General features: G+C 43.4%; 2 protein-coding genes across 12 annotated transcripts in view; one reads left to right on the top strand and one right to left on the bottom strand.

Moving 5' to 3' along the window:
* Positions 1-450: 450 nt before the first annotated feature.
* On the top strand, positions 451-2,315 carry hexim1 (HEXIM P-TEFb complex subunit 1). The gene has a single exon (XM_037793338.1). It carries the CDS (start codon positions 730-732, stop codon positions 1,816-1,818), a length of 1,089 nt encoding a protein of 362 aa, XP_037649266.1. The 5' UTR covers positions 451-729; the 3' UTR covers positions 1,819-2,315.
* Positions 2,316-3,845: 1,530 nt separating this feature from the next.
* The window catches only part of arhgap23a (Rho GTPase activating protein 23a), an 83,088-nt gene continuing 70,874 nt past the window's right edge, over positions 3,846-16,059 (bottom strand). For all 11 annotated transcript variants that reach the window (XM_037793334.1, XM_037793331.1, XM_037793332.1 and 8 more), the window contains 14 exons: positions 14,675-14,812; positions 14,285-14,593; positions 14,134-14,195; positions 13,930-14,048; positions 13,445-13,563; positions 13,195-13,347; positions 12,953-13,031; positions 12,742-12,815; positions 12,510-12,599; positions 12,291-12,416; positions 12,146-12,187; positions 10,668-10,761; positions 7,909-7,940; positions 3,846-7,689 (listed from right to left, as the gene is read on the bottom strand). In XM_037793334.1, the coding sequence (XP_037649262.1) occupies positions 6,235-7,689; positions 7,909-7,940; positions 10,668-10,761; positions 12,146-12,187; positions 12,291-12,416; positions 12,510-12,599; positions 12,742-12,815; positions 12,953-13,031; positions 13,195-13,347; positions 13,445-13,563; positions 13,930-14,048; positions 14,134-14,195; positions 14,285-14,593; positions 14,675-14,812 (2,892 nt within the window). In that variant the 3' untranslated portion in view covers positions 3,846-6,234. The remainder of the gene's footprint in view (positions 7,690-7,908; positions 7,941-10,667; positions 10,762-12,145; positions 12,188-12,290; positions 12,417-12,509; positions 12,600-12,741; positions 12,816-12,952; positions 13,032-13,194; positions 13,348-13,444; positions 13,564-13,929; positions 14,049-14,133; positions 14,196-14,284; positions 14,594-14,674; positions 14,813-16,059) is intronic.

The raw sequence follows: 16,059 nt of genomic DNA, 5'->3' as shown, positions 1-16,059 counted from the left end.
TATAATGTAATCAAAAAGTGTTTTAATGAATTTGTATTTCGTAACTTGTATCCGTGCCCCCTTTATTTGTAGATGGTAGCGTCCACCAAAATGCCCCGGACTGCTTTCTTGGTGTAGATTACGTACTTTTGTTTGACAGTTGAACTGTCCAATCGGAAAATACTTTAAGCTTAGCAACAGCAAAATTATCCTCTCGTCCAATCAGCGAAGAGAAGGCTGGACTTTACCGTGCTCAAGATTCTCCTATTTGATTGGTCGAAACGCTCGTCTGTTATGGTGGAGTTATGGACTATGTAGTTCGGGTGTATACGCTTCAGACAGTGCTTCAATGGAAATTAAAACAACATATCCCACAATGCAACGCGCGTTACAAACAGCTGCATGCGCACGGCTTAGAGGCGGAGCTGCTATATAAACACGGGCTCCCTCTTCTTGAGTAGCACACTGGACACTGTTGTGACGGCGGGACGTCGTCTCCGGGTGAACGGTTACCCTGACAGTAGCGAAACAGTTAACGGTAGTTTAACAGTAACAAGTGTTTTTACTTGTTCACAAAGTTTACTTTTAAATCGCGATAGTTTTGTTTTGAAAACTCTCTTTTAAGAAGCTCATTGTAGTTTTGGTTTAAATTTGAGTTTTTTAACGAACTTTTGAAGCTCAGTTTTTGGTGAGAAAATGATTTAAAATATGTGCTAAAAAAAAAAAGTAGGAGCACAATCGGACATCAGGATGACAGAGCCAGCAGCGGGTCAACACACCCACCATCACCTGAAAACTTCAGGCATCATCAGCCCGTCAGGTGGGAGCAGCAGCGGAGAGGTGTTGGAGCATCTCCCGGCCAGGAGGAGCCGCGGTGGTAGTGGAGGTGGCGGGCCGGAGAACGGCAACAGGGGGCGCCAGAGAGACCAGAAGCCGCAGCAGCAGCAGCACTGTGTGGATGTCAACACAGACAAGTTGTGGCAAATGAAAGGCGGACGTCGGGAGGTGTGCCCAGCCGGAAACGAGCTCTCAAAGTGCCCTCAAAGTGCCCAGAAACCTCACGTCCATAGCGGTGATGATCCCCACAACCCTCAGGGGAAAAACGGTGAAGACAGAAGACCGCTGGAGGTGCACGACGACAGCCACATCGACTCCGACACCGGCTTGGATGCGCGTCTGGGTAAGAAGAGGCACCGGCGCAGGACCTCCAGGAAGAAGCGCAACTGGAAGCCGTACTGCAAGCTGAACTGGGACGAGAGGAAAGCTCTGGAGGAGAAAGAGACAGCCAGAGCGTCCAGGTTGAGAGAGGAGATGTTCGCTAAAGGGCTTCCAGTGGCGCCTTATAACACCACCCAGTTCCTGATGGACGAGCACGACAGAGAGGAGCCGGATCTCAACACCGAGAGCGGCGTCAGGCGCGACAACGACACCGGCAGCGAGGAGGACTACTTCGTGGTGGACAACAACAACGAGGAGGAGGATGATGATGACGGCAGCGATGGGATCGGGAGACCCGGGAACGCAGGCGGGGAGTTTCTCCAGAGAGACTTTTCCGAGACCTACGAGATGTACCACGTCGAGAGCCTGCAGAATATGACCAAGCAGGAGCTGGTGCGGGAGTACCTGGAGCTGGAGAAGTGCATGTCCCGGCTGGAGGAGGAGAACAACCGGCTGAGGCGCGCCGTGGAGCCCGGTGACCGTGGGGGTGTGACCGTGGACGGCTCTCTGGTCCGGCTCCAAGAGCTGGAGAGGGAGCTGGAGAGACTTAAGGCTGAAAACACGGAGCTCCTTCTGCAGAAGCAGCCGAGCAACGACAGGGGACAAGTCGAGACCAATTAAAAGGACAATTCACACCCCTCTTTCTAAAAAAAAAAAAAGGTAAAACATGGGACTCCTGCTTTTTTTTTTTTTTTTTTTTTTAATGTAATTTTCTGTAATCAGTTTGTCATTTTTGGACCATGAGTCCACGCATTGCAATGCAATTTCTTTTTCTATCTGGACTGTAAAGGGTGTCCTGTTTGTTTGTTTTCAAGAAGAAAATGTAAATATTTCAAAAGATTCTTTTTATAAAGAGAATGTATTTGACAAAACGAGGATATTTTTGTTTTTTGGTATATCCATTGACATTATAATGTTCCATTCATTGTTCAATTTAAAAAAAAAAATAAACAGTTACATTTTTTTCCTCCAAAAATGAATCTTAATTGGGTTATAAGCTTATACAAAAGATTGTTTTTCTTTTCTTTTTTTTTCTTTTGCAGAAGTCAATTCCAGAGTGAATATTTTAAAAGTTGTGTGTTAATAAGTTCAAATAAAATTTTGAAATTCTGCTGTCATGTGTTGTAAAAGTCTGCTCTCTCTCTAAAAAAAAAAAACACAGGAAGTGGTTCATAAAAGCTGCAGAGTGAAACTGCGTGGGTTTCTGTCAGCTGCAATACAAATAATCACAAAGCATGAGGATCCTGAAACGGGCCGGCCAGACAGACAGAGGAGACAGAGGAGACAGACAGACAACAGTGGGCTCTCAATAGGAAGACTAGCTGTAGAAGGGGGGATGGGATATGATGGAGGTTCTTTATGAAGGTTAACCCACTCTGACTTTAATCTAGTGAGGATATTCTGCAAGAAGAAATGGGTTTAATGCTGTCTTTTGTGTTCACAAGAGGAGTGCTAAACCAAATAATCTGCTACAGATGGTGTTTATTAAATCTATATTTATAGAATGATAATATTTCAGTAGATTACCAGAATTGCTGCTAATTTTCAGATTGCATAAATATTTAACTATTCATATAAATTAAAATAAAAAGCCTCACTGTCATGTAGGTTCATTTTTAACAGTTCATTAGGACTACTGTTAAACAGTTCATTCAACAGCAGTCCTACTGTAATAAACTTTACAGTATGTTACTGTAATAATACAGCATACAATGTACTCAATTATGATTTTAAAGTAGACACAGACGCACATTACCGTTTATCTAGTTTATTTACTGTAAACTGATTTTACAGTTTTGATTGTTATAATACAATGTACACGTATAGTGCTGTATTTTATTGTATTTTGGGTTAGTGGAGTGGTCAGTACAATGTTTTTTTTTTTTACATCAACAATGAAATTTTGCCATAATCCCAAATACCATGTAGTAATTTTTGTTAATAGAGTACTGGCAGTCAATTACTATGAATTAAGCACTGCCTTTACTTGATTAGTTATTTTAACATGATATTCTAACATACAAATAATTTAGTTTACTAAAATGCTGCAATAAAACATTCTATGGAAAAGAAGACACTTAGAAAATGTAAGATTAATGTTGTAACCCAACATCTATTTAAAAAAAAAAACTTAATTTGATGATACAAGCTGGTTTCTTTTCATTACAGCTGTAAATTTCAGGTTTAGATCAGTGGTTCCCAAACTTTTTCATGTCAAGGATCCCTAAGCTGACACAAATTAATTAATTACAATTAAAATAGATTTTTCCTAGGGTCCCCCATCTGATAGGATTTTTGCTTTTAGATGTTTTATTACAGAAAATTTATGACCAAAGTAGTCATACATTTTCTCATTGTGTTAGTTATGGATGGAATTAGTGAAAGTAAATGATTCCCCTTTTGGCTGGGGACCCCTGGCACCCTCTCAAGGACCCCTGAGGGTCCCCGGACCCCACTTTGAGAACCACTGGTTTGATGAAGTTTCCTTCATGTGCAAAGGAAATCTGTGCCATCTGGCCAGGAGAGACCTTACTCATCTGCAGCCACTAGATGCCGACATTCAGCTCCTATTTTAAGTTTTCTGCTGCTAAACATCCTCCCTGTTCAACTTCTGCAAAAATCTCCAAAAACAAACACACGTGTGAGCATTTTTTTTAAACATAGTTCTGTTTATTTACATCATATAACGTTGCTTTAAAGCACACAGCCATGAGGGAAATGGTTTCAGGCGGACAACCTTTTTTTAAGTCCAGTCATTTTCATATTAGTTATACTCAAAAAGCAATTCCAAATGTACACAATACAATATGTTACATATTAAGATAGTATGTACAAAAAGATTTTTTTAAAATACAACAATGAGACATTAGGTAAAAATCACATTTCAGACGTTGTTTTTCCTTTTTGATGGGCTGTTTTGTTCCTCTGTAAGAAATTGTCTGACATGACCTAATGGCGGTTTGTGGGTAGGGCTTTGTTAGGTGTACCATATTCACACACTGTGGATCACTAGGCAGAGAGAGATGACCTCAGTTTGTTCAGAGAGAGTACTACGCCTCTTCCCTCTTAGCAGCGTCGCTAGTAGCTGTTAATGCCTGTGTTAAAGGCAAAGAGAGTGCATAGACGTGTCCTTGGCTTGAAGTGTGCTTTTTTTCCTTTCTTTAAACAGCCTCTCGCTTGTATTTAATGTACACATCTTTGGGTCAGTGCCTTAGTTATACCATCAACCACAGGAGAGGAGGGCGGAGACCCAGAAACAACAAAAGGAAACGGAAAGATAAGAACCGACCATGGCACCGCAGAACAAAAACACATTCCAGAAATCAGGCACTTTGTAGAAACAAATCTTGAGGTAAGACAAAAACTATAAACTTATCATTTATTATTATTATTATTATTATTTTCCACTGGGTTTATTTGGTCAGATGAAAACAACTCATCACTTTCCTGTTTTGTGATGGAGATGAAAACAATAGTCTGTATTTCCTCTAATGTACCATTTCCCCAGTCAGCGAGGATTAATTAGAGCCTGACCTTATGGAAAACTCCTCCTCATGTAACCCCCGAGGCAATAAACCTGCAGACAGATGAACCCTCAGAGGGGATGTGATGAAAACACAAAGAATCGCCGCCGACTTGAGGTGTAGACGTCTGTATGCGCCACACAATATCTTCAATATCGTCTCTTTTTTACAAGAAGGAAACGTACTTTGTGTTGAGCTCAGTAAATATGAGCAGATCTGTGGAGGCATTCCCAGACACGAGTAACAAAACAAATGAGGTCAGCCATCACAGTGTGGCGCTGAGCTGCCTGCAAACTGCCCAATATCATGTAATAATTACCAGATTTCTTTCTCCTGCTACATGTAGCTGCTAGATGCAACATCGTTGGAAGTAAAGTCACCAGAGAAACTTTATTTATATCTCTAAAGGTTTTCTGCACAGTGCTGAGAATCAGAGAAAGGCCATCTATGAGGAGATAAGGAGCAGGTTTAGTCATCTTGTCTCATGTGAACAGGTACACCCAAGAGGTGAAATCACAATAAAAGTTTTTTTTTTACTTTAATACAAAATATATATAATATATATATTGAATATAAAACAAACAAAAAAAAAAAAAGAATATATTAAGGGAAACATTTCAAGTAACATCTTGAAAGAAAATGACTGTGCACTTGTACGCACTTTTGTAAACCATAAAAAAAAAAAGTAAAAAACAAATAATATTTATATTTACAAAGGTTAACTTAACAAGGCTTTGTACAAATGTTACAAAAATTGTTCAACACAAACACCTGCACGCTCAGACATGATCACAAATGTTGTTGCGCAAAAACACACATGAACATTATTAACAAGAAGAGAGAGAGACGAGTGTATTTTGTGTGTTTGTAACCGACTCTGTTTGGAGAGTGTGAGTGTTACAGTGTGTGTGTGTGTGTGTGGTCTGAGCAGGAACACGTTAGGAAGACTCAGATCCTCTTGAAATGGTTTAAAACTGACCAATAATGTTTGTAATTAGAAGTATGTGTGTGTGAGGCCGACTGTCTCTTATGGCTCACCAGATTTTGTAACCTCACTTTGATAAGAAGCACCATCTCTCAAGAACCAGAGGGACGTTCAGCATCCAGCTCTGGTCACTTAAAGGGATTTTAATTTATGTTGTGTGTGTGAGCAGGAGGGGGTAGAGAAGACGCTCTGTTATTCCTCTAATTCTTGGCTGTAACATTGATTGTGATGAGGTCTGTCTGTGTCTCTATTATTTCTATAAAAAGCACACATATAGAAAAAAAAAAAAAAAAGCTTTGGCAACACTGGAGCGCCCCTTGCCATGCAAATGGAGCTTATTGATAAAGAAAAAGGGTGCTCTTAAAAAGACCTGGTCATTGGTACGCTGTGTTGCACCTGGCAACTGACCACGACCCTGTTTACGCTGCTGCCGGTCTACTGACCTGCAGGGAGTCAGCGGCTCAGCCTGGACCCCCCTACAGGAGCCTCTTTTCCTTGTGAAGTGAAGTGTGGGTCAGCTGGCGGGGCTCACAGGTACTGGTGGAATCTGGAGGTGGGTGCTTGACGTGCAGCTGGTCCTTGGTCGAGCCCGTCCGCGTCCCGAGGCAGCCCTGGTGTTTTGACCTGGTTTTGAGCGATGGGGGACAGGGGGAACTCAGCGAGAGTCAGAGGGGGTCTCTTGTCAAGGACCTCCGTTGGGGAGGCCACCACGGTGTGTCTGCGCCAGGCCCGTCTCTTCCTCCGCGTCTCCGGCGACAGCGGTTTCCGCAGCCCGACGCTGCGCAGGTCGTCGGCCGAGCCCAGCAGACGAGCGCGGACCTGCTCCGCCAGAGACCTGCCGCCGGGGCCGGTCGGGGCGAAGGAGGCGGCCTCGCTGGGGGGCACGGAGGGCTTGGGCCGGGTCAGGCGCAGGCTCTCCTGGCTGCTGCCTGAGGAGGGGTTGGTTCTGGAGGTGTCCCTCCTCACTCTGGGTGCGCCATCGGACCCAGAACCGGCCCTGTCGCCCTCTGCCGCTGCTGCCGCCGCGGACAGCTCCATCAGGTCCAGGGAGCGAGCCTTGCCCTTCTCCGACTTCAGCTTCTTCCTGGCCAGCGTGTCGCACTGGATCAGCTTGTGGGAGTTGAAGGAAGGCCGCGAGTGCAGTCTGTGAGTGGTGGAGGAGGAGGAGAAGGAGGAGGACGAGGGCGTGGTGGACCGCGCCCCTCCCTCGCTCCTGTCCGCAGAGTCCGGTGTGTGTGTGAGCTCCGTGGGCGGGGCCAGCAGGTTTGTGGGCGAGAGAACGGGGGGTTTGTAGTGTGTGTAGAGGAAGCTGCGCTGGGCCGCTGGCGGCTGCGGGCTCACAGGTGTCGTCGGGTGTTTATCGGGTCTCTCCTGGGTGAGGGAGCGCGAGGCGAAACCGCTCTCATTGTCCGTCTCGCTCACCAGCTCGCTGTTCTCGTCATCGGCGTCGTCGCCCCTCCCCACTGACCCCAGGCTGCGCCCTAACGTGGAGAGGGTGGAGTAACCAGAGACAATAGAGCGAGCATCCTCTGGGGCTCTCCACGGCGGCCCCTTCACCTCCGCCCGCGCCTCCTCCCCGTGCAACAACACCACCGCCTGCCTTCCTCCCGCCTCCTCTTCCTCTTTACAGCACGGCCGACTGGGAATAACCACCGCCGCCGCCTCCTCTTCTACCTCTGCCTTTACTCCGCTTTCAACAACTTCCTCGTCTTCCTCTTCCTCTTCTTCCTCCTCTTCTTCTTCATCGTCGTCCTCCTCTCCCTCTGCTCGAGGAGCAGTGTCTCCGACAGGCGACTCTGGCTCCTCTTCCTCCTCCGTCCCTAAATGTCCGGCTTTGATTGGCTCGTGCTCCGAGTCGTCGTCGGTGCTGCTGCCCACGCGGCGGTTATGGCGCTTCCTGCGTTTGCGGCCCGTAACAGCTGACATGATGGACAGAGTCAGGAAGTCCTTGGGTGTGAGGTCTTTCTTTGACCCCCATGACCCCTGAAAAAGGAACAAAAACGTTACTGTGACACTGTCATACATTACACTACTAGTAGATTACCCATCTACTGTAGGTAATACACTGACTATGGATAAGTATCTCATACAATCCCACTTCAAAACACCCAAACTATCCCTTTAACTGCTCTTGTCTGATCATATCTGTGTGTGTGTGTGAGTGCTACAAGAAAAACCTTGTACCATGTAAAGAGATGTTACCTTTGATTTAGCTGAGTCACTGTTGGTTGAGTCTGGGGAAAAGAGCAAAAAAACATCAGCGGGTCAGAACCGTTGAAGGTAACAAAAGGCCAGAACAGTCATGGTGGAGGACACAGAGGCAGCTGGTGTGATCATCACTTTTGTAAAATCACAGAGAAACTGCTACTGCATGTTGCACTTTAAACCCTGATGTCACAGCGGGGGATTTCCATCATCTGTAAAGGAGAAAACACCCGCTGTGACATCACTGATTGGGTTCGTGACTAGAGCACAACAAGCTTGAAAGTTTTTTGTCCTCTTCCTGATTTGAAAGAATATCGATTACAAGACAAATTCCTCGACTAATTTGAAGGAACTCGTCTTCCTCTGTGACCTCTGACCTCTGACCTTGACCTGCACAAAGACACCAATTAACACGTGTGGAGGAGAAACAATGGTTTGGGGGAAGCAGGGTTTGGTGTTGGAGGCATTAGGAAACCACGGCACACACCGATGACATCACGGAAAACACTGATGACATCAACCAGTGAAAGAAGCGTTGGGAGGCGTGAAGGCAGAAATCATTTAGAGTCCAGCGTGAGAAAAGAAACACATTCCCTCACAAACACAAACACACACCGATGACGGATAAAAGCTGCTTTTGTATGAATCCGAATCTGTGGAGAAACCCAGGGGGGCGTAGTCGCGGTGGCGACCGCTTAAGAAGCTCTAGATGTTTCTCATGTACCAACAACAATTATAGTAAATATCAATCCAGGTTATTTTGTGTGCTGCTTCCAGACGGTGGGCCAAACATTCACCCTTCATCTGTGGTCTTCATATCCAACATGCACCACCAGTAGAAGCTGTTAGTTTCCCCCAAAACACAGATTAGCTCAGTTAATTCACTGGTGATGTTGAGGTTACGCTTCCACTCGGCAAATCTGAGTAAATCAATGTACCAATCTGATTTTGGTGCGCTACATCGTCAGCTAGGGGAAAACAAGACTTATTGGTTGATCAAATATTAACAAGGGAGGTGTTTAGACACTATTGACGGACTATACATCTGTCAATTATTAAATAATGTTTATAATAAAGTAATTATTGATAAATATTGAGTTAAATATTGGGGTAATTTGGCAGTAATTCCCAAGAAATTTCAAATAGGTTACTTGCTATTCATCACCAAATTACCATGAAATTTGCAGACCTGTAAAAGGAAGTGTGGCTTTTATTTTCATTCTGAATTAGAAAATGACCGGCGGGCCCTAAATTCAGTATCCCTGAGCTATGGGATCAATTGCAAAACTTTAGTAGTGGAAATATGCCTAAAATGTCTACCCAGATGAAAGAATCTGATCAATAAATTAGTAAATGACAAAATATCATACCTGTTCTTCTTTTGTTTTGCTACATTTTACTTTGAAAGGCCACTTCTGGAGTATTTCCTTATCCGAATGGAGTCTGTAAAACCTTTTGAAGCAAATCTGTGTTTTGGATTTTGGGCTTCTTTGTGTGCAGACATCACCAGTGAGCTCGCTGTAATGTCAGCTTGGACCTCAGCTAAGAGACATTTTGGGAAACGTTTTATTTGGAAGTTCACCAGTGAGGGAAAAACCGTGGAGGGAGTGGGAAAGTTTGGGCCACTACTGATCCTCACACAAATAAATCAGATTAAAAGAAATGTATCTGTGATGTGATCAAGTGGCAGGTCAGAAACGGCACCACCTAGAGTCCCCTTGGAGCTAAGAGAGGGGGTTAGGAGCCTGATGGAACTGCCCGTAGGATGAGTGGAGCGCAGCGTTTGACAACAAGACCACTAGTTAGGGAGCTGTCTCTCAGCGACAGACCACAATTTACACTCCAGTGTCAGATCCAGCAGCTTTAACATCCAGTCAGCCGTTAATTCATTAGTGAAGTGACACGTTCTTACAGAGACCTCCGTGTGACACTGAGAGGGAGACGCCGACTTTAAGGAGGGTAATGGAGACCATGGAGAAACAAACCATCACCAACACGAACAGTCTTCTCTCTCACCCACACAAACACACTTTATTTCACTTTCACAATATGATGCACAGACTCGGTTACACACACACACACACACACACACACACACACACACACGTATTGCCAGGGGAGTTCCCATCCTACCGCAGTGGCTGCTCCACAGGCTCAGCTAAGAGAAGGAGATGCAGAAACGTACAGAGAAAGTGAAAGATGAGCAACGTTGGAGGGAAAAAAGAGGTCAGCAGAAAGGAGAGAAGTGTAGGCACGCTATCAAACACAGAAACACTCCCGAGTGCTAACGGATGTTCATTTCTTATGCTGCGCTCCAGTTCTGCTGGAAAGGAGGGAATTCTGGCCTTAAACTGGGACAAACTTCCGAGATAGGAATCTGACGTCATGCCAACATGTCAACACTTGAGATAATCATGTTTAACAACAAGCTTGTTTAGTTTGATGGATTCTTAGGAATCTATTTTCATCGGGACAGGATTCATTTGTTGACTACTACACTACTACTATAACTTGTTGATCAAGTGTCTTTTTCTTGAGAATTAAGACTCAATTCTGCAAAACACTTTCATTACGTCTGAAAGCTGTTTATTTTTACACTGTAATCATGACACACTAGAGAGGAACTCCCTACTTCCAGCTTTAAATGGAAAGCAGCATTAACTTTGGGTTGCCGATTACAGCTTCCTGAATGCTATTGGTCGGCTTGTTCAGAGCTAGCAGGCGATTGGCTGAGAGCAGTAAAGCGGCGTGCTCACCTGAGGCCTCCCCGAGCAGAGCGGTCCTGCCGATGTTGGAGAGCAGGTGGTCGATGTTGGGGGCGGGCTGTGGGTCCTCCGTGTCCACCGGCGTCTGGATGGACGAGACACAAAAGCAACGACATTCAAAGGCTGTGATTTACTCTGACTTTAGATGTGTTAAAGGGGATTCTATGTTAAGTTTTTACACGTATAATTTTTTTTAAAATTGTTTAGCAGGTTGTAACCTGAAAAATGAGACCAACAGCAACTTTCTGGGTTTCCTGTATCATTATTTTTTTTTTTTTAACCAGGCAATATTGTTTCTTTTTAGATTTAATTTTTCTTATAGAATTAAGTTTTTTATTTAGATTCAGTTTGATAAAAAAATATATATATATATATTTTAAATAATTAATATATTTCATTTAATTTAAGGGGAGAAATGTCTGCTTGTGGACTGAGGTCTGTTACACACGTTTGTTTTGTTTGATAAGAAGTTGTCTGTGTTTCCAGTTTAAAAAAAAAAGAGAGGACAGTGAACGTGTCTTTTGAATGTTATGATATGAGTTATGATAACATCTGTTTTGTTCTGTCGTCCTGTGGTCTCAATCACAAAGATGAAACTACAAGATCACATTTAAAACAAACAACATAGGGACTCATTGGTTTCATGAAACAGCACAGTTGTTCAATAAATCTTTAACTTTAACTGTGAATAGCTGACTTATATAGTCATGATGACTGAGTGCAGGACAGCCAGTCATGATTACTCAGCAACATTGCTGTTTAAAAAAACTTGTGACATCAGATTCAAGATTTATTTCCTTATTTTTGTTTGTTTTGTTTCACTGCTTTTTTGGCTAGAGTTAGGGTAACGCTCTGCTAAGAATTAAGGGTAAGCACAATAAGCTCCAGCTTCACCTTTTTTTCTGTCAGAATATTAAGTTTGATTTTGTATTATTTAATATATAACGATTTAGTACTATTTAACTGCTCTAATAACTGTATGGTCAAATTGTTGCATCGTGAATAAATGACCGAAAAAAAAATCTTTAAATATGAAAAAATAATAATAATTGTGGGTGTTTCAAGAGGATTTTTTTCTTGTTTCAGGGACTTTCTAAGACTTCCTGTTACCATTTTAAAACAAGACAAAATAAAGCAGTTTGCTGCACGAGAATCCACAAAATGACACTTGTGTTCGTGGTTTGTTAATATTACTTCCTGAGGCAAGTTTTTCTTGCATTTGAAAAAGGTGAAGCAACGGCAGAAAATAATATTTTCTAACTTGTCACAGCGTGTTCAAACAGAGCTTTTACTCACGGAGTTATTTCACACCAACTTGTGTTGATTCTCAAATAATGAAGTCACACCCAACATGCTGCACATTACTTGCATGTTTTCAGAGCTACTGTAACGTTAACATTACATATCATTACATAACAACATTCACGTTTTCAATGTGTGAGTCTACATAAACAATAAGGGGAACATACCTTTTCATCCTTGTCTTGCTCTTCAGTGAAAAACCAGTTGCACTACGAGAACGACGTAGAGAAAGAAATATTTAGCATGGAGATTATTATGAGTAACGTGTGTGTGTGTGTGTGTGTGTGTGTGTGTGTGTGTGACATCTCTCACATGTTGGATGAGCGTCTCTACTATCTTGTAGCGGTCAGGCATGTGTGTGACCATATCTTTCATGTTGTCCTCAGACGTTCGGACCAGAGTCGGCCCGAACACCAGAGCCAGGTTACGGGGCTCCATCTACACAGAGACAGAAGGACATTCATATTCAATATCACAGAGATGCATGATTATATATCTTTATTACATTTAGAAAACTCTTCTTTCACACACCTTGTTTTTATCTGAGCTGTCGGCTACAGTCTTCAGGTGAACAACCAGGAACTTGAGAGTGTGGTAATAATAATCTGGGAGGTCTCGGATCTGCGGGAGAGAAACGAGAGGAATGACAATATTGATAAACCTGTTGAACCTGACGGACTTGTTCTACACACACAAACGCAGCACTGTACAGTAGGTAAATTATCCTGTTCAAATTCATTCATGAATACAAACAAATACGTGCCAGTTTCTTCATGGTCTTTAGTCTGTTTGACGCACTGTCGCTCCGGTTGGCGTCGATGAAGTCGTTGTATTTGTCTGTAAAGAGATTAAAAATATTTAAATACATGTAATGGTTTGATATGAATGCACGGCGTGTGAGGTATGTGTGTGTGTGTGTGTGTGTGTGTGTGTGTGTGTGTGATGGTGGCTTGTTGTGACATGTCTGGACTCACCGTTGGTGAAGAGCGGCTCTGGAAGTTTCCTGAAAAAGGATTTGAGTAAACTGCTGACAACATTGAGGTCTTGCCACTTCTGTTGACGGAGAAAAGAGACAGAGAGGAGTCATCGTATTTTACCTTCTGCATCTAATGACACAATTCTGTTGAGTCAGTTAAACGGTTTATTCCCCATCAATCTTGATATATCTCTCTCTCTTTCTGACAGTAAATGCACAGGTGTATTTGCGTTTCCTCACCTCCTCTGCAATGTTGATTTCGCAACCCTTGTTGAGCTGATCCTGAAGCGCCGACACCATGGCGTTGTTCCCGGGGACGCGGTAGATTCCCGTGTACTCCAGACCCATGTCCTCCACTAAACCGCAGCAGATCTCCACGATCAACGGGATGAACTGAGACGGACGCAGACATAGTTTAATAATCACAAATAAAACCTTCTAGTAGTAGTTTTATTGCTTTCAGGTATGACAAGATGATATTGAGGCTGACCTTGTTAATTACACCCGGCTGACAATCCTCCAACCTCACACCGAAACATTTAGGCCCGGACTTCTTTGCCTTCTTCATGATGTTGATTCCCCACGGAGACTTCGGAGGGCCGCTCTCATCTGAAGACAGGTTGGACAAAAACGTAAGACTTAACTGCTTGACACAGAGCATCAGCATTTGCTTCTTGGTTTACCCAGTCTTTACATTAAGGGTGCTTTCACACCTAACCTGTTCGGTTCTTTTAAAACAAACTCAGGTCCGTTTGCCCGGTTAGTACGGTTCATTCATCTGTTCAAGATGCGATCTGTATTCAAGGCCTGTCAGTTCTTTGTTTTTGTAATTGACTCGATGTCATTGTAAATCAAGGCTCTCTCAAGTATAAATAAACGTTGAGAGAATTTAATAAAAAACAATAATATAGTTTTATTTTTGCATAATAAGTCTACACTGCCGGTGTGTTGGACTCGTCTTTCCCTGACACTGACCTTTGCCCTCTGGTTTGGGGGAGCGTGGCGCCCCCGAAGCGTTTTCCGTCTTGTTGAGCAGGAAGGGAGGTTTCATGCGGTGCATCCTGGGAGAGGAGTCGGGCTTGTTGCCTGTTGGACTGCAGGGGGAGACAGAGAGACGTCAGTCATGACAGCAGACGAGTGCAGCTTCATTATCTTCTATTTTACAATCATGTGACTCACCTCTGTTTCCTGTAGTCATTCAGCTTCTTATTGATGAGCGCCTGTCTGGAGAAGCCGAGCTCCTGCAACAAACAAAAACACCTGCGTTAAAACTAAACACTACAGGCTCAGTCACAGCAGAGGATAAAGGTTAAAGGTCATGTCCACTGACCTCGCTGTCCGTCTTGCTGTTCTCCCTGATGACCTTGATCCAGTCCAGCATGTCTTCCCGGTCCTCCGCCTGCAGCAGGTACTCGCAGAAGTCCTGCGTGGTCAACCGCAGGGCGTGCTTCCGTTTGGTCTCGCTGTACGCGATGTCCACCAGGCAGCCCCGGATGCTGAACGGCTCCTCGTCCTCGGCCGAGCCTCCGATCGTGGCCCCGCGCAGCACCGCCTCCCTCTTGTCCTTGTAGAGGAACAGCGAATGGGAGCGAAGCACAGAATAGACTCGCTTCCAGGGACGCATGCCGCTGCCCACCTTCTGCGGAGGAAAGATGAGATGTGAGTCTTTGAATGCTTTTTCTGCCTTCAGTTATTTTCTAATCCAGTCTGGCGTTCCCACCTTGCCCTTCTCTGTTTGGATCTGTTTGAAGTGCAGCCATCCTTCTCGCCGTACGTCGCTGTAAGTGATGTTTCCCAGCTCTGAGGTGGAGTGGCGTTTAGATCGAACCTCCTCTGCTGTCCCGAGGTTGTCCAGAGACTGAAACACAAACAGGGAAACATTCGTTGATGTGTCAGCCTCAAATCAAATGTTCTACTCTTTGCTGTCTTGAGACCTTTTTTCTCTTTTATTTCAATAAGGTAAAGTAATAATAGATAAAAAAAACTCTGTATGCTCATGCCGAAATAATAATATAAATAATATCCATTCTTTTAATGCTCAAATGTTTTTGCTGAGGTGTTGACTTAAGTTTATGTTCATTCAGTCAGTGCTAGTGAGGGTTTAGTTGTGACTATGTGTGTCACGATATACCGGTATTGACGATAACTGTGATATTTAAAAAATTAAATATAGATATCGTGTTAATAATACATATAAGATGATATTGTGTAAAGAAATCCAGCGCCTCTTAAAGCATTTTAATTATACAGTTATGGTTACAGACTCTCTCTCCACCTCCATACACTCGTATGATGAGTGTAATTCATTTGCCAAAAAAAGAGACAAAATACACAATAATCAAACATAAAGATGAATTTGACTGAAGGCCACAGTAATCATGTAGTGAAAATCTGTTATCGTGACAGCCTTCGTTGTTCCCCGCCCTTGTTCCTCAGCGTTTGGCATATTTTGAATTTGAGACTTCTCCTCTACATCACGTTGAAACTGATGCATCAGTAGCTGAGGCAGCAACTATTTTGCCTCTTCGTGCTGCTGTGCTGTAAGTTGCCAAATGCCATCTTTAAAACTCACATAAAAATGATTCCTGACACAGCTTTATTAAAGCTGACACAGACTGAATATGACTCACTTGAACAGCTACATTGTTTTGATTCAAGTTTGAAGCACCTTAACTGCAACAATTAAAATATCTATTACACTTTCTGATGTGCAGAAATGAGACCAAAAGATGAACACAAATGACCAGAGGAGGCAGCTGTTTCACAAATAAAAAGTTGAATTAATAAGCAATAAAACACACCCTGGTTTAATTTAATATACTCAGGAGTTTTGCTGCTACAGCCTCACTTGGTCTGATACGACCGCTAGCTCATGGTGGCTAATGTAAGCAGACTTAAGTCAAACGTACCAGTTTAACTGACATTACTGAGAGTCAGTTGAGTGACTTTAGGACTCTCCAGTGCTGTTGTTACACTAGATTTTAGCATCGCACAGGTAAACATTTCAATGGTTTTATTATGACTAAAGTAAAAGTACTCTCAATATTGAAGATGAGGAGGAAATGAAGGGAAATGCAATGTGCCATCATCTTATAACTGTGGCAA

Source organism: Sebastes umbrosus, chromosome 14 (assembly GCF_015220745.1).
Source record: "Sebastes umbrosus isolate fSebUmb1 chromosome 14, fSebUmb1.pri, whole genome shotgun sequence".
In the NCBI taxonomy this organism is placed as follows: Eukaryota; Metazoa; Chordata; class Actinopteri; order Perciformes; family Sebastidae; genus Sebastes; species Sebastes umbrosus.
This window is presented reverse-complemented; position numbering and strand designations above follow the sequence as displayed.

Bases quoted from the DNA above. Each gene is read 5' to 3' on its own strand.
- hexim1 (XM_037793338.1), top strand. From the start codon at position 730: ATGACAGAGCCAGCAGCGGGTCAACACACCCACCATCACCTGAAAACT.